Source organism: Rhododendron vialii, chromosome 8a (assembly GCF_030253575.1).
Source record: "Rhododendron vialii isolate Sample 1 chromosome 8a, ASM3025357v1".
NCBI lineage: Eukaryota > Viridiplantae > Streptophyta > Magnoliopsida > Ericales > Ericaceae > Rhododendron > Rhododendron vialii.
Window position 1 is genome coordinate 6,440,535 of NC_080564.1, and position 18,972 is coordinate 6,459,506.

The 18,972-nt window shown below is 37.5% G+C and overlaps 3 protein-coding genes across 6 annotated transcripts in view; all 3 read left to right on the plus strand.

The window, feature by feature from the left end:
* The window catches only part of LOC131336359 (uncharacterized), a 57,325-nt gene that overhangs the window by 17,486 nt on the left and 20,867 nt on the right, over window positions 1-18,972 (plus strand). The window lies entirely within an intron of this gene.
* Window positions 1,864-7,153, plus strand: LOC131336360 (uncharacterized). 3 transcript variants are annotated; one of them, XM_058372157.1, is made up of 8 exons: window positions 1,864-2,405; window positions 3,946-4,083; window positions 4,200-4,268; window positions 4,360-4,431; window positions 5,136-5,218; window positions 5,325-5,456; window positions 5,801-6,014; window positions 6,934-7,153. In XM_058372157.1, exons 1-8 carry the CDS (start codon window positions 1,995-1,997, stop codon window positions 6,976-6,978), a joined length of 1,164 nt encoding a protein of 387 aa, XP_058228140.1. In that variant the 5' UTR covers window positions 1,864-1,994; the 3' UTR covers window positions 6,979-7,153. The 3 variants fall into 3 exon arrangements, with proteins under 3 accessions (XP_058228140.1, XP_058228142.1, XP_058228141.1); XM_058372158.1 differs by lacking the exon at window positions 6,934-7,153 and adding an exon at window positions 6,466-6,733 and having other exon boundaries at window positions 1,889-2,405; window positions 5,801-6,051; XM_058372159.1 differs by lacking the exon at window positions 3,946-4,083 and having other exon boundaries at window positions 1,885-2,405.
* On the plus strand, window positions 13,322-18,385 carry LOC131336362 (uncharacterized). 2 transcript variants are annotated; one of them, XM_058372161.1, is made up of 5 exons: window positions 13,322-13,598; window positions 13,718-13,767; window positions 16,457-16,580; window positions 16,676-16,783; window positions 17,466-18,385. In XM_058372161.1, the coding sequence occupies exons 1-5, from the start codon at window positions 13,421-13,423 to the stop codon at window positions 18,101-18,103; spliced, it is 1,098 nt and encodes a 365-aa protein (XP_058228144.1). In that variant the 5' UTR covers window positions 13,322-13,420; the 3' UTR covers window positions 18,104-18,385. The 2 variants fall into 2 exon arrangements, with proteins under 2 accessions (XP_058228144.1, XP_058228145.1); XM_058372162.1 differs by lacking the exons at window positions 13,322-13,598; window positions 13,718-13,767 and adding an exon at window positions 14,126-14,333.

An 18,972-nucleotide genomic window follows, 5' to 3' on the forward strand; every position in this document is an offset into this window, starting at 1 on the left:
ACAAATGAACCTGCTGTTAATGCGCTCTTCTTCTTTTGAAAGAATTAGATGTGCATTTTGTATAGTTGCCACTAGATACATGTTTTATGGTCAACTCTAGTTTTTCTACGGTGGTTGGTGTTCTATGGTGGTTGGTGTTGCATTAACCGTTTGACTAGACTACTGTTCTCACTCAAATAGCTGTAATAATTAAGAGGTTGTTGGGTAATAAGTTAAAATAGATAAATTTGAGTAATAAGCGGAGAGAAAATTTATTGAAACTTGTGGTGAGAGAGCGAGTGGTTCTGAGAATGCTCAATATCTATGGTAAGCCATTACAAATTGAAACCATAATCTAGGAAGAAAAACAAAATATTAAGGTTCTGCTTGGTAAAGTTGTCAGTTTTTTGTTTTTTGTTTATGAAAAACAAGAAATTAGTTTTTTTTTAATTAAAAAATTAATTAAAAAAAACATGTTTGTTGAACATAATAATTTTTGTTTATTTATTTTTTAGGCTGCTGAAAGTATTTTCAAAACAACTGAAAATGCAATTTTTTGTGTTTCTAAAATTTCGTAAACTAGTGGAATTGATTATGTAATATTTTGTAAAAAAAAAAACAGTAATACAAATATGTTTATGGTGTCTGTTTCAAAAAATATCGGAAACAAAACAAATTACTGAAAATAAAAACTTTTCCAAACAGAGCCTAAGGAATTTAAAATTTTCATAGAACTCTGCAACATAAAATAAAAGACACTACAAAAGATTGAAAATCAAGCTTCAATGCACTCCCAATAATATGATACAACTTGATACTTAAAACACAATTACGCAGCTTAAAAAGTGTATTGAAATAAGAAGAGAGAAAAATTAACACTACTTCCTCTGTCCGGATTTAATAGTTACTCGTTCAATTCTAACCGGATAAAAAATGAGTTATATTTTTAAATTGATAATAATTTTTTTTATCTAATATGGATCTTTTTGATAAATCTCAATCAGTTCTTATAGACAATGTTTTCAAAATTACATAAACATTATAAATTACAAGATATAATCGATTGAAAAATGATACAAACTCCTAAAAAGTACTATTAAATCCAGACGGAATGAGTATTTTTTATCAAAAAAGAAAAGAAAAGAAAAAGCACTATAATGTTGGATAGATTCACTAAATACAGGACTCAGTGAGTGAGTTCATATTAACACTTGCATGGGAACCCACATTCACAGTATTACTCTTCATACCTAATCCCTTCATATCCCTTGAATCTCTCAATTTTTGGATCTATTTTGGGGTGATAATTGATTTATTCCTCTCGTAGAAACATAAAAGGAGAAAATGTTTGCAAAAAATTAATTTCATCGAATACCTATGCGTCCGTGAACAACTTGTACTATTTTATATTGTAAAATGTAAAATAAACGGTTTGAGAATTAAGTTATATTTGTCGTCCCTTTTACAAATCAAAATAGTAAAATTTATTCACGTACCTATCGATATTCGATCAAATTAAAATTTATAACCTGTTCTTTTTTTGGAGCCTACGAGACAACCTTTCAAAACATCATTGTGAGGCACACAAACTGAGAGTTTAGAAGCCATTCGATTCTCTTGTAAAAGAAAAATACAAAAAATGATCTGGCTTGTCTACGGTTCAAATCGAATTGCAGAGGTGCAGTTCAAGTGATTGTAACTATCGGTTAGCGTTTTCAATGGTCTAGATTTATTTTAAATCTTTTATCGATCATAATATATTTTTCTCGATAAAAAATTTAACAGATTTGAATAATTAATTATCATTATTGACGGTTCAGATTAGAAGAATCCATACATAAGGATAACAAAGGAAAAGGAAAGGAAACATATCATTTGAAGCCCTTCTGGCTCCTACAACTACAAGTAAAACAAATGCCAACCAATCATTTTATGGCTAAGACCATCACCATGTGTCCTCCTCCTCTCCTTACCAAAATGGCTAAACACAAAAACTCAAACAATCCCATATCAAAATGGCCAATACCTATCTCTCCGACCACATTTTCCGGCCAATCCCCTGCACTTCCCGGCGACTCAACCACACCGGAGGAATTTCTCTCTCTCCTCCCAACAATTCCAAAGCTATATCCGTAACTGTCAAAACTGGCCAAAAGCCCAAGTGGGTGGTTAGGCTGAGCTTGGTGGAGCAAAATATCCAGCCGAAAAAATCAACAACGGTGGACGTTGAACGGCTGGTGGGGTTCTTGTACGAGGACTTGCCACACCTGTTTGATGATCAGGGGATTGACCGGACGGCTTACGACGAACGGGTTAAGTTCAGAGACCCAATCACCAAGCATGATTCGATTAGTGGGTACCTGTTTAACATTGCCCTGTTAAAGAAGCTCTTCAGGCCTGATTTTCAGTTGCATTGGGTTAAACAGGTATGCTTTCTTTCTTGCTTCTTGTTACTCCATGTGAGACTATTGTTGTTTATGCTCCACAAGAATTACAAATATAAGTTTGAGTTACAATAAGGAGATATTATTATACACAACCAGGGTTGCCCCTGTGGTTTGGGCAAATGCCCAAACTTTGGAGTAAGGTCTAGGTTCGATTCTCCACTGGGCGAGTATCCTGAAGTAAGTAGGGGGCCGTGACTGGTGTAGCCGCACTAGCTCTCCAGAGGTTTAGGTTGCGTAGTCAGGTCCATATAGTGGCCTCGTTGCAAGGCTGTTCCTTTGTTAAAAAAATGAAGGAGATATTACATCAATCATGTGTAGTTCATAATTTTAATAAGATAACTCAACAAATCAAGAACTAGTATAAATAAACTAACACTCATATCCAGAAAAACTAGTAAATTAGTAATCAATTTCCATCAAATTTGACCCGTTGACCTTGCAGTGGAGATTGTATAAGGTTGACTATTCCGTTTGGCCAAAAATAAAATAAAATAGAGTGTATAAGGTTGGCCAACTAGGCTAATAATTTGGTTATTATAAAAGCATATTAGCCACCTAGAGATGGAAGTGCTACTAATAATGTTGGATGAAATATTCAAGTACAATTCTAATACTCCTATTGTAAGGAGAGTTTTTTTTTTTTTTTTGGTCGACGAAGGTGTTCCTTATTTTTGGTAGGTGTAGTCTCCATCCAAGGTAATTACCAGGCCTAAGCTCTAAGTATCGTCAGAAGAATGAGCAATGCAGTCAGGAACGAAGCAGAGATTTTAAGCTGGTGTGCCTAGCAAACATGTATTCAAAAGTCTAATGGAAAGATGGACAATCTATAAATTTTCGTCGAATTTAAAAAAAAAAATTACTAGCAAATTAAAATAAATATAATGAACAATTAATATCTCTAAACAAGTGCAGAGTTCCAAAAAAAGTTAATTGTAACTTGACTCAATCACTTTACTAAATTGAAATATCTTGAATTGTGCTCGATACTCTTTTATATGTTATGAAAAGTATCGATAGGAGAACAGATATCAAAATCTTTAGCAATATGATTCAATGCACGAGTCCTAGAAACAAAGTTTATCATGTATTGCACAATGTGTCTTCACAAGTTTCATGACTGAAAAGGCCCTAGATCTTTAGGGACGAAGTATCATGTATTACATAGTTTAGGGACGAAGTAGACAAAATGTGGATTTAGGGGATAAAAGCAAAATTAACTCCAAAATCTAAGCTTTTGGAACACCCCCAGTACTGCTAACTCCATGTATCTCATGATAAGTCCATTGTTTTCTGTGATAAAAAAGGTCTCTTGAAGTACAAATTTGTTATGATTTCAGTTTCTAAAGTAAATATGCATATCAGTTTTATGCAATCACCTTAGACCTTGAATCTCTATAAGATCTCTCAAGTGGACAAGTTTGTGTTGGGCCATGCATCCGATCCTCTTAACAAAACGTAACGTTGTAAAATGCTAAAAAAGTTTGAATGAATTCGTCTGTGACTGATTGAGTTGATATAGACAGGACCCTTTGATATAACTACCAGATGGACAATGGTAATGACGTTTGCTCTGCTGCCGTGGAAACCAGAATTGGTTTTCACGGGGACTTCGATTATGGGCATCAATCCTGAGACCGGGAAGTTTTGCAGCCATGTGGTATGCTTCAAATTAAGGCAGACATAGCAATTAGTGTTTCTACTCCTTTTTGTTTTAGTTAATCCTTCATTGCCTTTTAATACCTATAATTTCGCATCTCCCCCTCCATTTTGTAGGACTTCTGGGACTCTATAACAAACAACAACTATTTTTCTTCGGAAGGTCTAATGGATGTAATAAAGCAGGTATTTCCCATTAAAGCTTCAAGCTTCTGAGTCCACTGTTTGATGTCCCTTCTTACAGATGACTAATATACATATGTGAGATTTGTTGCAGTTACGGATATACAAGACTCCAAATTTGGACTCGCCAAAATATCAGATACGTAAGAGGACTGCAAACTATGAGGTTTGTTAGTCTTTTACCCAAAGGATTGTTGTAGCCTTCATCACCTCATATGCTTTTACTATATGTGTCAATGGTATCAGTTGTATGTCTGTCCGCTCTTTTTGGCCCAAAAGCTGAATCAGAAGATGTGACACAAATGTCAGCATAACTTCCTTGGTACCATAATCTAAATCAATCCCCAAAATGTAACGGCCCACCACATGCTGGCCTAATAACCTATGAAAGTGGACTAACCACATTTCCCAAAAGAACTTAAGCTCAAAGTTATTTAGTAGCACGTTTGTGTTTCATAGCATATCGAATACACCCTTGATGGCACCCGATGTGGGACTAGACGATGGGCCTCGTTCTGGGTTGTCACACAAGCTTTCGCAAAGTGTTGTAATGAAGTTATTTGACTGGGAAACTATTAAGCTTTCAACCAGCAGCAGAATAATGTTTCTGTGGTTTGTTTTTCTGCTAAGCAGCAGGGTATCAAATTTATTATTGTCAACCGGTACATAAGTAGTGGGTAGCATTTTCAACTGCATGGAAATGTGAAAGCTTTGGTTGCTGTTTCCGTTTGCTCTTCGTTATAAATCCAAGCATGGGAAAATTACTCGTGCTGCCAATATTAACTTTTCAAGTTTATGTTTCACAAAACGTTAGGTATAAATACGAAAGTTTTTTACAGGCTTGAATAGATTTCCCAAATTCATTTTCAGGTCCGAAAGTATTCTCCATTCGTCGTTGTGGAAACAGATGGTGACAAGCTTTCTGGGTCATCTGGGTTCAATGCAGTAACTGGGTTAGTATGCTTCCTTCTACCAATTCATCCACATAGCTTGCTTTTTGTTTGTTCCTTTTCCTTTTGGTCCGTAGAAATTGAAATCTAATTCTATGTATATCTACAGGTATATCTTTGGGAAGAATTCAACAAAGGAGAAGATTCCTATGACGACTCCAGTCTTCACTCAGGCAGTCGACAGTGAAATGTCCAAAATTTCCATCCAAGTAGTTCTTCCATCAGAAAAGGAAATGACCAGGTGAAGTATTGCTACTACCTTGGGGGCCGTTTGATTGACCGGAATAGAAACGAGATCTAAATAAATACTGTTTGAACTAATGGATGGATTACATACCCGTTGTGTACTAGGATAACCAATCCTAGATAAAATGGAATACAAATATGTTGGGAATGTGGTGTTAGTAATTCCTTCGTTATTAGTCCTGTCGGATCACTCACCCTAATTTATTGATCACACCAACCAAACAAGGCCTAGTTTCTCAATCACTTGGAAGAAACGAGACAACTTGAAATTTCAGATATAATCTCAGATTTTCAGTAAAACTAACACGTTCTAATGTAATGAATGTGTATCTTCACCAGTTTACCGGCTCCAGATGAAGAAAAAACCAAATTGAGGAAAGTGGAAGGAGGCATTGCTGCAGTATCAAAATTCAGCGGAAAGCCTACGGAGGATGTTGTTCGTGAGAAAGAGAAATCACTACGCTCTAGTCTCATCAAGGACGGTCTTAGACCTGAAACAGGTTGTTTGCTCGCTCGCTACAATGATCCTGGCCGAACAAAGAGCTTTATGATGGTATGAAAACGAAGTCCCTTCATCTTCATGTTTTCAAGTACTTTTAAGTATGTCCTTCTGTTTCTTAACTTGGAAACTAAGTCTAACCGTTGGATAGGCGATAGTCTGATTTACTACTCTCCAATGTGGAGACTACAAACTACCCTAGCAGCGGGAATAGTCGTTCCAATGCTAAATATCTTTAATTCAATCCGAGAGTAAAGTCAGAGGAAGCAGAACAGCGTAACTTACAGTAACGAGTACGGTCTAGGTGGTGTCATGTCCAGCAACTTTTACTCTGTACTCGACTCAAAGCAGAAATCCCACCTGCACTAAAATTTTCATCTAATTCTAATACGCTGCCAATTTTCGGTAATTTAGGCCATGGATTAAACATGAAGGCTCTGGAACTTGGGGATGGAAGGAGAAACGAACGGAATAATAATGAGGAAAATGAAAGAGAAAGTTAAAGAAGAAATTGGATAGAAAATTGAACATGTTTTTCAAATTTTCCTTTCTCTTTCTCTAGAAACCAAACAAAGGAAAGAAATTTTTTGAAACGTTCTCTTTCTTTCCCTGAGTTCCAAACACAGCCGAAAGCTTCATATATTTTCCCTCTTTCGGTTGAAATTGTAAAACCCAATACCATATGGAAATTCTGAACTTCATTCCACTGAGGATATCCTTGTAAGTATTTTCTTCACTGCATGCAACATCACTGAACCCCTTGTTGTATGGTGATGATTCCATTTTCGATATGATTCCATTTACTAGCTTGCATAATTCTACTGAGACGGGACTTTCTATTTGGTTTATTTTTGTGTAACATTTTACAACTGTAGTCTCTCTTACGATTCATTTGCGAAAATCCTTTGAGTTTTTTTCCCTTTTTGCCTTACTTTTTGATCTCTATCTTTGGCGGCGGGTTGTTGCATTGAAGAGGAATGAGGTGCTCATATGGCTTGAGGAATTTACATTGGAGTAGCTCGTCGGCTAATGCTAGTTCTTCTTGTTTATAACTGTCTTCTACTCCATGTTTTTTGTTTTTTTTGTTTTGATAAGCAACTGTCTTCTATTGTTGTAAGAGGTAAATTTCTGCTACAACGTAATCGCGGGAATAGTGTTACGAAAGTTGGAAAGAATATTGTTCATCTGCAAAAGGAGGTTGACTTACTTTCGATACTCGTATAGAAATCACGGAAGAAATGTACTATGCTAATAAAAAGAGAGTGTTAGAAGCTCTGATACCATGTTAGAAGATGAAATGCGTCGGTTTAAGCTCCAAAATTTGCATCCAAGGCTTGAGTTTTTATCCTTGTTCATCCATCATCAAATAGGTACATAATGTTCCCTTCGAAGTGAATTTTAGCAAAACCGCCAAATTTGCCATTGACGCAGTTTTGCTGAAAAAGAAAACCCGAATTAGTATGTATAGTGATGTGAATGAAAGCATGATTTTCTTGCCAACCGAAGAAGCGTGATTCAAGGATGCAATGGCAGCACAACTTTTCTAAGTCAAGCTAAACTTGAATAGAGACCCCGTAATCCTTCTATTTATTTATTTTTAACCGAACTCCAAAGCACATTTCATTAAAATGCCAAACAACACTTGCAACGTTCCTTGATCGAAGTTTAAAGAAAACTATTACAATCAATAGATATCTAAAACTGAAGACAAATCTGAAATGCAGTTATTCCTAGCATGCCAATAATGCAAAATGTCAAAATGCGATAATTTGGCTCCCAAACGGGCCCTAGTACATGGGGCTTTGCCCGTCAGTCTTTCTCCTGCCTCCGTGAATAAGTCATTCACGGAAGCGCTCAATCTCACCCGTTCGTTTCGGCAATCAATAGTTGAGATATGTTTTTAAACTTTGACCGGTAATAAGCATCTCTGATTTATAATAATTTGTTTTTAATCTGGATCGTCCAGAACCCTTTTGAACACGTAAGATTGAGTTCTGTAAAACTTATTCACAATTCCACCGGGAAAAGTTATTCTCAAATAATAAAGGAGATGATAGAAAACAAAACTAGCTGGTAGTACTTTTTTGTGTTGGCTCTGGAAAAGAGAGTGCTTTTGTGTTGGATGGTCTCCCCCTCCAAGTGGTTTTTTTTATAAGAAAAAAAAACTTATTCACAGAATTCCGTGAATAAATTTTTATGAAGGTGAATTCAGACCGTCCAAAATTAAAACGGACGGTCGAGATTGCGCGGTTCCGTAAATAAAGGAATACCCGTGAATAAGTCAATTTCTTTATAAAATTGAATGTTGACGGAGCCGGTTCTCATTCTGGATCAATTGCGTCTAGTGGTGTCTTTCGCGATGCAAATGGCCTTTGGAATCGTGGTTTCCAAAGGAAGATTGGTGCATTTGCTAAGGATATGATCATCGCAAATCTCATTGTGGAAATGGATTGTCAAATTGATGCTAACCTTTAAAAGTAAATGAAGCAGGTCATCACCCCATGTGTGCTCTTTTATGTGATTGCGGCCTTTGGAATCGTGGTTTCCAAAGGAAGATTGGTACATTTGCTAAGGATATGATCATCGCAAATCTCATTGTGGAAACGGATTGTCAAATTGATGCTAACCTTTAAAAAGTATAAATGAAGCAGGTCATCACCCCTTGTGTGCTCTTTTATGTGATTGCAAGACCCTCGTGTAACGATCCGTTCCACCTTTGTACAATATTATCCGCTTTGGATGTCAAAACGGACAATATTGTACAAAGATGGAGCGGATCGTTACATATGGTATCAGAGCCTGCACCAACCGGAAATGTGGGACAGAATCTCGACCGTGTGTTCCTAAGTGGGGGAGATTGTGACGCCCCGCCCCTGGAAGTTCCAGGCAGTGGTCGACCAGCCTGAGGGCGGTTGGGAACCGTGCGGGGCTGTCTGATCGGTGACCAGAGGGGTCAACCGGGGGTTCCCACATCGCTTGGTGAAGTGTAAGTTGTGTGGTATAAATAATAGATCATGCCCTATTTTGTACAAGATCTTTTAAAGCCGTGAGGGAGGGCTAAAACGCATTGAAACTTCGCAGTTAAGCGTGCTCTTCCTAGACAGAGTCGTTACACCTCGCGAGCCAATGCAATGTGTGTGAGATTCAGTTCGTGCACCGGGAAGCAAATAGAAGGGGCAGTCTTGATGGCGAAGAATGCTTTTAATTTAGACGTCATTTCGATGCATTGTAATGTTTTATGAATTATTTATGCTTAGTTTTTAATGAATCTTTGGTTTACCCAAAAGAAAACGGATTTTTAATTTTATAGATATATATCTTTTTGGCTACTTATTTTCCCAATTTTTTTCGATTTGTGCCCCTAGTAGTGATGACCAATGATTTAACCAAACATAAGGTAGTTGATCAAGTTTGATTTGAAAATTTAATGAGTTTTAAAAATATGTTCGTGCTTAGCTTATTTATGAGACAAGCTAATCTTGAGTAACTTGATTTTTTTCATAAATAATACCGAACAAGCTGAGTATTAGTTTGTTCAAATTTGATTTGAAGCCTTAACTAGTTCCAAAAAAATGTTCACCTTTGGTTTGTTACATAAACAAATCAATTTTGAACAAGCTTTAAATTTTGTAATTAAAAAAGGACGCCGCTAACGCTACGATAAAAATCTATAGTTCCACAACATTTTATAGCATCTAACAAGTGTACCCCGATCTCTTTCCCTACATCCAACTTTCCTCTCATCTTTGGTCTGCTGCTCTCCCTCATCCCGTCTCACTCCGGTGTGATGTTACTCAACCGACAAAAAATATGATGGTTAAACAATTCTCTTTAAAATCTATCTTTTGAGAGTCGACTTGAGGTCCACTATCTAATTAGATTTGACTGGCGCAATATCTTCGAAGAAGAGCAAAGTACTTTCACCTTCTTTGCATTGCAGTTCAAGATGTTCAAATCAAGCTAAGCAACCGCCGATTATCTTGAAATCAATCAGGACAGCCATTGAAATTCTAATCGAGCAATAGAATCGTAGTGGTAAGAGAGGAATGTACATGATGGTGGTGTTGGACATTTTGTACTGATAGAAGAGAGAGGATCAGATATTGGAATGGAGGTAAATTAATCTTGTGAGGTTGTTCGTTTTGGGAATACCGGTGGTGGATTAATCGAAAGAATCGAAAGAGACCCAAAGAGGAGATGGAGGTCTGAGGGAACTGGATTTTGCATGTAGCAGGCCCGACGAGAGAGAGAGAGAGAGAGAGAGAGAGAGAGTCCATAAGGGTAAAATTGTGAAACTAAAGTAACTCTCGTGGAATAAAAGGATTTGATTGCGGCATTAGCGGTGTCCTTAAAAAATTCACGCAGCGACACAATTGTCGCACTTTCTTTTAAGAATTCAAGTGCCTCAACCAATTTATACATACGTTATTAATCCCGATGAACCTCAATTTTTGTACTTTTTAATAGTTGCATATATTTCTTTTTTACATTTTTTAAGAAGTACTGTAATTTTTTTTTTTTACCTTGAAAGTCTTCCTCTCTAAAAATATCCAGGCCTTAGCTGCCAACGGTCATTCCCCTCCCCTCCTTCACAGGCGGTGGGAGTGGAGGGATCCTTCCTTTCTGATCTCTGTCCCTCTGTTCTCTTTCCCCTACCGTCGAATCATCTTCTCCCTCAATTCTGTGACTGAAGTTCGAGCGTTATTGGGAAACTTTTCAGCCAGATCGTTTTCCGATGATGTTCCGGAGCTTCGGTTTTAGTGGTTGCAAGTAAGATGTCCACCACCGTTCTTACCCTCCATCTTCTCAGACTAACCTAACGCCGTCTACTGCATTTGCTGCGCAACCACCTCCCAACGATGTGTTCCTATTTTGTGAAGTAGATGTGGTGGTTACAAGTCTATTAAGGTAGTTGCGAAAGAGTGGCGGCAGATGTCTTAACGATGCTTCTTTTATTTTGTTATTTATTTTAATAATGTTCTCTCTTTGGAGGGTTTGTCCTCCTTCGGGAAGGTTTTATCCTCCTTTGGAAGGGTTTGTCTTTCTTTGGGTGAGGGGGAGGGGTTTCTCATTTTGTAGGATGGCCCAACTATGTGCTCATATGTTCTTTTTGTTGGAGTGTCCGGTATGTGTATTCACAACATTCCCCCATGAAGATCTTTTGATGGATACTTCCTCTCAACTTTTGACCAAAAAAAAGAAAGATATTACCTCCCTCCATTTGTAATTTGTTTGTCCAATCTCGAAATTCTAACTTTTTTAGGGAACACATTGATTACACTTAAAAAGATTCAACTTTCCACATTTACCCTCAATTTTCAAAAATGTTACTTTATTCCACTAAAGAAATGGGCAAAAAAATCGATCCAATTAGAAGCCAAATAGACAAATATTTTAGAACACTTAGAGTATCTCCAACGGGAGATGTCAAATCCTACGTGGACATGTTAACGGTAAAATTTGACACCAAATGTCAATCCAACCCAACAGCCTTCTTTAATGCCAATTCCTACGTGGATTTGAAGGCAAGTCTTCTCATGCCAACTTTGACAACCTTCCTCCTCTATGCCAAATTTCAAAAAATGATCATTTGTATTTTGACATAAAGGTTAGAGAGGGATAATTTGATGTCAAATAAATAGAATTTGGCATAAGGGTTGGAAATGAGGTTTTGATATCAAATTGGAGATGTCAAAATACCACATCAACCTTCAAAAAAAATTGACATCTCCAATTTGATGTCAAAAGTTGGAGATGCTCTTAAAAGTTAAAAAATAGACAAATAAATCGGAAGGAAAAAAGTAGCAGCCTATCAATTGAGAAATCCCCGCCGACGCATCACGGGATTTTCAATTTTGCTATGGTACTACACATTTTTGTACCGAAGATGTACCTTTCATGTTTGTTTGGCAACCGGATTTTGCATTTAAAACACGTGACTGGGAAAAAAAAGCTAACGGCCCAAATTCTTTTTTTTCCCAAATTCTTTTTTTTGGGTCAAGCGGAAAATCTAACGGCCCCAAATTCAGGAGTCCTTTTCTGGTATCGAGACTTGGAGAAGTTCTTTTGTGCCTGGCAGGTACCACATATATAAAACCCCATCAGCAATTCAAGACGTCAAAATGTATTTTGAGCGGTTCGAATTTTAGAGAGACAAAATAATGAGAGAGAGTGGTTGGGTGAGGGGAAAGAGAGAATAAATCTAAGCCGTTCGGTGAGGGAAAAGAGAAGAAATAAATCTGAGCCGTCAAAATACGTTTGGACGGCTAGGATCGTCAATACACTTCTTTTTTTCTTTCTATTTTTTAAACCTAATTTACTCTATCCTAGGTAATTTGAAGAGGGAGATGAGTAGTTACGGGAATCGAATTTTGCCCATATGCATGAGTTTTGTTCATCCTCTACTTAAGAGGGTGAACATTATCCTACTTCCTGTTGGTTGAAATTGTGTGGATCTCACTATAAAGTGATGTCGTGCGTAGTGCTTACCAAAAAAAATGTATTGTACGGATGTGAGCTACACCATTTCAACCAATAAGATGAGGAGTAATATTTATCCTCTTTTAACTAAATGAATAAAAGGGAGAGTAATGCTCACCCTCTTTTCCAAACGAACTAGAATCAACTGAATGAATGATGAACAGGGGGACTGTGCTGTGCACGGTAACCGCCTCCACTCCGATGTCGCTTCGATGATCGAAAACGTTCACTTCGTAGAGCTTGTTGAGTCGAACAAGTGTACGTAAAATCATCTTCATTGCACATCATTTTAGTGCCTCATCGGAACATTGTTTATCTTGGAAAAGAATGGGTTCAAGTGAATTTGTTCTAGTATTTCGGATCTATTCATTTCAAATAATTTTTCTTATTTTTTGGTAAATCGGAAATTTAATTGTTTTCAAGATAGGCCGTTCGGCTAAATAAGCCATTTGGCTAATTTTTTTGTCCTTATTTAAATTTTTTTCGCATTTGTTAGTTTTTTGTCAATTTTTTTGAAATTATTGTTTTTTCATGACAAGAGAAATCTAAAAAGTAAAAAATTACGATCAAAATCCAATTTTTTTAAAAATAAAGACGAAAAAATTGGTTTATTTTTATCTTTATTAAAAAAAAAAGGGTTTCTATCGTAATTTTTTATTTTTTAAATTCCTTTTGTCATGACGAAGCAATAATCCCATAAAATTGACGAAAAACTAACAAATGCAAAAAAAATTTAAATAAGAACAAAAAAATAAAGCACTTGACTTATTTAGCCGAACGCCTCTGATTGACCATGATCCTTTTGTTTTTGATCCGCCCCATGATCCTTTCATTTCCTTACTTTATATGTATAAATATGTGTGTATATATTATACTATTATATTATCCTCTTCATCCCTATATATATATGGCCCAGCCACATTGGCTCTTTACTCCGACTCTCCAGTCTCCATACCTCACATCAGAAGAAGAAAGAGAAAATGCAGAGCTCACCTCCGTTGTTCTGTTTCCTAGTTTTTGCCTTATGGTTAGTTGTGGCAAATGGTTCAGAACCAACGCCAAAAATCGGGATCTATGAGCTCAAGACGGGAGATTTCTCTGTCAAGTTCACCACCTGGGGTGCCCGCATTGTCTCCCTTGTTGTCCCCGACAAAAATGGTGATTTTCCCATTTCCCATTTGATTTGCCCCTCCCTCCTGTGAATCAAACTATTTACTTTTCGCCTACCATCTCCTCATGGAATTGTTTGTTCTTTTTCTTTTCTGGCTTTTTTGCAGGAAAGTTGGAGGATATTGTTCTGGGCTATGACTCTGCCATGGACTACCTGGTGAGATTTGTTTTGCTTCAATTTTTTCCCTTCCTCTTCTTTCTACTTATTGGAATTGCAAGTGGCATTTTTCAGAGAGAGAGAGAGAGAGAGAGAGAGAGATTGCTCACTCACTCAAGAAACTTAAAATCGACATCATTTCATTACGTGTAGAACTGTTGCTATTTCCCCTCTGATTTCACCTTTTTTCTTGCCTACAATAATTGATCAACGGGGGGCAGCCCATCTCTAATTTTCTATCCTCCAATATCCTCCAAACCTCATTTTCTCTCTCTATCTATATCTTGGGCCCAGAACAATGATCTGAACCATTTTTTTGTTTAAAATATCTGTGAAAGCAAAATTGATCGGACATTGATAGAAAATCGTTGTAATCAGACTGTCGTATCATACAACTTATATACATATCTACCGACCGATCAAGGCTGAATTTTTCATCAGATATGTTGTCAAAAGCAAATTGTATGAAATATACTGTTCAAATCATAGTTATGGGCCCGCCAAGTTGGAGCGAAAAAGCCAAAAATGTTGAGGTCCGGTGGGGTTCTGAGGAGAAAAGCATGGAGGTGAGCTGAACCTGTCATGTTTGATCAGTCAGACAAATTGTCTACCGAGTTGAAACGCGATCCAAACTAATTATTAAATCTAATCCTGTGTCTAATCCTGTCATAGGCCATGCTCGATTGGCTGGGCTAAAAGTGAGGGTTGTCTATCCATTAAGATGATTAATTCTATTTTTGAACATTAATGAGGCTACTAATCCCAAAAGTCCTGTGTATCCTATATCTTGTTGGATGTGGTTTGCAACAGATATTCCCTTAACCAATCGTCGCATGTAAATGCCGGTTTTGTTGTGTATCCCTCATCGGTTTTTTAATCCAATCCCATGTCTAATCTGATCAAACCGGCTTGTATTTTGTTGTAGTAGTATTATTTACTTATTCTGTGGTATTTTTTCTTTATCAATCTATGAAGAATTTTATCTATTCTGGATGCGAGCTTTGGTTGTATCTTTCAATTTGACCCTTGTCGTTCATGTGGCTGAAAAATCAACCAAAAGATAAGACTAACCATGTCCAGAAATTACATCTAAGAATAGTTAGCCTCCATAATTGACCATGATCCTTTCATTTCCTAACTTTTGTTCTGCATTCCATTTTGTCATATATGAAATGCATTATTCTTACTTTTGATACTTTTAGCAAAATTGATGGATGGCGGAATGGGAAATTCTGAATTTTTGGTAACTAATAGCTATTGTTTTAGACATGTTTAATTTGTACATTTTTCTACAGACTGAAAAACGATGAAATCTCAAACAACCTAGTACATAGTAATTTGTTTCGCTGTATGCATATTCGGGTAGTCAAAGTTTAGGGATCTGAGGTCCTCGATGTAGCATACAAAAGTTGAAGGTATTCACTGTTCTTGTAATGTGCTAGCAGGGTACTAAATCACGTTACCGGAACACGCACTGATGATACCTTCCTAAGTTAGCCGATATCAGATAGTATCGGCAAATAAATACATAAATATCCATAGCTGAGATCCGAATCCAGTTACGCAACAGCCAGTACGGTATATTACGGCCTATATTCAGACCCCTGTGTACGAGTGTCCTATGGAATTTAGGTGCTCAAAAGCAAATGTTTGAAGGGTTGTTTCGCTAAATTGCTTAACTTCGAAGGTTTCTTTGCAAAATCCCGAAGTACATTTCACATGTCATTCTTGATCTCTTTTGATGCTCAACTTTATCATATTCCCATTCCTCATAGGATTCCTTTAGATAAATATGACACAAAGGCAATGGTATCCAACATGTTGAAGGCGCTGCAACCTAGACATATAGTATTGTCTAAAGGAATGTTTGCCAGTTTTCTGTACGCCTTTAAAGTATTCTAAACTGACTGAAAGGCCTAGTTTTTGTGTTCTTGCCATATAGCTTGGATGTGTTGGTTTCTTGTTTAGTGTTTCTGGGATTCTCTCCCGGGGTGCTGTTTTTCTTTTTATTTGGTCCTGATCTTGTTGTCTCGATTTTGAAGAGTATATGCGCTTGGCTTTAACACGTGATTTTGTTTTCCAGTGCAAGAGGCACATGCCCTTTGTTATTGTTATATATTCCTTCTGCTTTCTTTAACATGCAACTTAATTAACCATTATTTGTTAGCAGTATGGGATACCCTTTCTGTTGAGCAGCATTATTAGCATACTTTCTAGTCCATTGACCACGTAATGTTTATTTACAAAACAACTTATTGGCAAGGGACCGGAATACCATCAATCTACAATAATGTTTCTGGCACAGAACCGGACACAGATGTGTTAGCAGTCGTCCGATGCATGAGGGTCCAGAGTGCATTCATGGAATCCATGTGTGTCGGGCAACTCCAAACGCATCTCTGCGCAGATTTGTGTCCCTTGCATTGCTCCTTTCTCTTTCCATAAGGAAAATTGTAACCCCCGTTTTCTCACAAGGAGACGGTGGAAGGACAATGGGACACTGATTATGGGTCCCTCCTAAACGCGCAATTCGGACTCTTCCTTGCATAAGAGTGTACAGATGTATAGTCACGGTGCAGCCTCTTCGTCATTATGCTGGTTGTTGGACATTTGATTATTCAGCAACCTCTGGAAAATTCTTCAACTATATCACTAAGACTGTTTGATATACAATCTCATTTGTCTCCAGAATGATACAACGTACTTCGGTGCCACTGTCGGACGTGTTGCTAACAGGATTGGGGGTGCTCAATTTACTTTAAATGGCACCCATTATAAGCTGGAAGCAAATGACGGGAAGAATACGCTTCATGGTACACATTCCTTGATTTACTTTTAATTTACAAAGTAATTCAACCGACGGGGGAAATGACTTTTGCTGATAATAGTTCTACTATATGAATACCAGGTGGGTCCAAAGGCTACGGCCGTGTTGTTTGGAAGGTGAGAAAGTACCATAATGAAGGTCCTTCACCTTACATCACCTTTGGCTATCACAGCTATGATGGTGAAGAAGGTGAGCATTACTATTTGAGTATTTTTTTTACTCTATCCTTACCTCTGTTACCAGTTTTCTTATCTGTTCGGAGTTATATGATCGGTACCCTCAAACAAGAGTTATGTAACTTGTAAGTAGCAAATTTAACCGGAAAATAACAGATGACTATCCCATTACATGTCGATTTGCCTGACGGTACGCATAAAGTCACCTCTAAGACTCTGAACATATCTTTTCCTCTATTTAAACTGGCGTGCCCCTTCATAGGCAATCTTCTCCTTATTAGAGGCTCCCGTGCCCAGGGAGCATAATTGGCTAGAAACGATACACTTCATTCGATCGGCATTCACTAGACCCCTGGCGATCAAGTCCTGACTCTGTATGGCTTTTTAATACCTACGGAGGTGCATAGGGTTGGGACGAACTTCTGTGTATGGGGTTGTCAATCCTTTAACGTCGGCTTTATATTGTCCTATATTTCGTATACGGGTGGACATTCCCTCAAGGCCAGTCTTTAATTATACTTCAGTCTTACCTATAAATACAATAGTCTAGCAGTTAATAGAAGTGAGACAGTGTGATTGATAAAGTACTATGTTCCAATCCAAGATACACAGAGGTAGTTTGATTTAAAGCACCTAAAATTACCCAGCAGAATACAGTTATCTTTCACATTGAAGCTATCTTTTGTGTTATACAGGATTTCCAGGCGATCTGCATGCATCAGTGACCTATACTCTTTCCGGACTTAACCTGGCTGTGGAAATGAAGGCCAATGATATAGACAAGGCCACTCCGGTAAACCTAGCACACCACTCCTATTGGAACCTCGGTGGCCATAACAGCGGCGATATTTTGTCGAACGAGATCCAGATATTCGGATCCCACATAACGCCTGTCGATGACAACCTCATCCCCACTGGCAAAATAACGTCCGTAAAAGGCACACCCTATGATTTCCTCCAACCTGCATCCATTGCAAGCAAGATCAACAAGCTTAGCAAGATCAAGAATCTTCCAAATGGTTACGACATCAACTATGCTCTTGATGGAGGTTCCAGCGAAAAATTGAAGACGGCGGCTATAGTGTATGATAAGAAATCGGGAAGAGTAATGGAGGTGTTAACGAATCAACCAGGGTTGCAGTTTTACACGGGGAACTATTTGGATAACGTGAAGGGGAAAGGTGGGTTTCTTTATCAACCTCATGCCGGTTTGTGCTTGGAGACACAAGGCTTTCCTGATGCGGTTAACCACCCCAATTTCCCTTCCCAGATTGTTACTCCTGGGAGCACGTACGTCCATGGGATGTTGTTCAAGTTTTCTACCAAAGGCTGAATGAACTTCACGAAAGTAGAGAGATTTTATAATCTCCGAAAATATGACGTATTTTTACCACTTCTCTTTTTCGATCCCCTTAGTAGGATTTGGTTGAAAGAGATGGACGATCTGATTGTGCCATCGTTGACACCAGTTTAACTTGCATTGGTGTGTTTGAGTTTTGTTAGCTGCAATGCAATCTTTTGCCTTGCACTCTCTAATGTGTCTTTGATTTTTTAGTGAAGATCTTTGTGTTTGTTGAACTGAAAGTTTGAAATTTTTAATTCACTTTTATCCGCATTTATTAAACCCCGCACTTTAAATTGGGGACTGTTCGCTCAAGTAGAACTATGGCTAAGTTCCGTTTGACCAGAAAAAAAAAAACTATGGCTTAGTTCTTCTTAATTAGAGCTTTTTTGGGCTTTTCTTGTTCTGTCCTAATTCAAAATTTTGCGCATCTAATAGTTTTGCGACTAATTTTTGTGAATTATTTATTGGTCTTGTCAATTTGAAGAAGGACAAAACAAGAAAATGTCTAAAAATCTTAGCAAAACTTAACTTATATGTAGTTCAAAAAAAAAACACAGTCTATTATTTGTATCCGTTTCGCCATTAGCAAATGAGACCAAAAAATTGAACCTTAGCAATTTTCAGTTTTCGGGTTTTAAAGGAAAACGTTTTGACACAACTGTCTGATGAATGTACCTTCTACCTACATCGTGTGTGAGGTTCACATATATTAAGGTTCATGCATATTGAATGGTTTAACACACATCTGGGATTTTTGTCCGTTACACTACTCGGGATTGTAGTTTCTAGTTTTTAAAGGAAATGTTTTGCACACAAATCTAAACGCAGATATGTTCGCAACTGTCATCTTGGTGTGA

Bases quoted from the DNA above. Each gene is read 5' to 3' on its own strand.
- LOC131336360 (XM_058372157.1), top strand. From the start codon at position 1,995: ATGGCCAATACCTATCTCTCCGACCACATTTTCCGGCCAATCCCCTGC. The intron at 4,432-5,135 runs GTTTGTTAGTCT...ATTCATTTTCAG, and splicing joins AGAGGACTGCAAACTATGAG to GTCCGAAAGTATTCTCCATT. The intron at 6,015-6,933 runs GTATGAAAACGA...GTTGCATTGAAG, and splicing joins GAACAAAGAGCTTTATGATG to AGGAATGAGGTGCTCATATG.
- LOC131336362 (XM_058372161.1), top strand. From the start codon at position 13,421: ATGCAGAGCTCACCTCCGTTGTTCTGTTTCCTAGTTTTTGCCTTATGG. The intron at 13,768-16,456 runs GTGAGATTTGTT...ATTTGTCTCCAG, and splicing joins ACTCTGCCATGGACTACCTG to AATGATACAACGTACTTCGG. The intron at 16,784-17,465 runs GTGAGCATTACT...TGTGTTATACAG, and splicing joins CAGCTATGATGGTGAAGAAG to GATTTCCAGGCGATCTGCAT.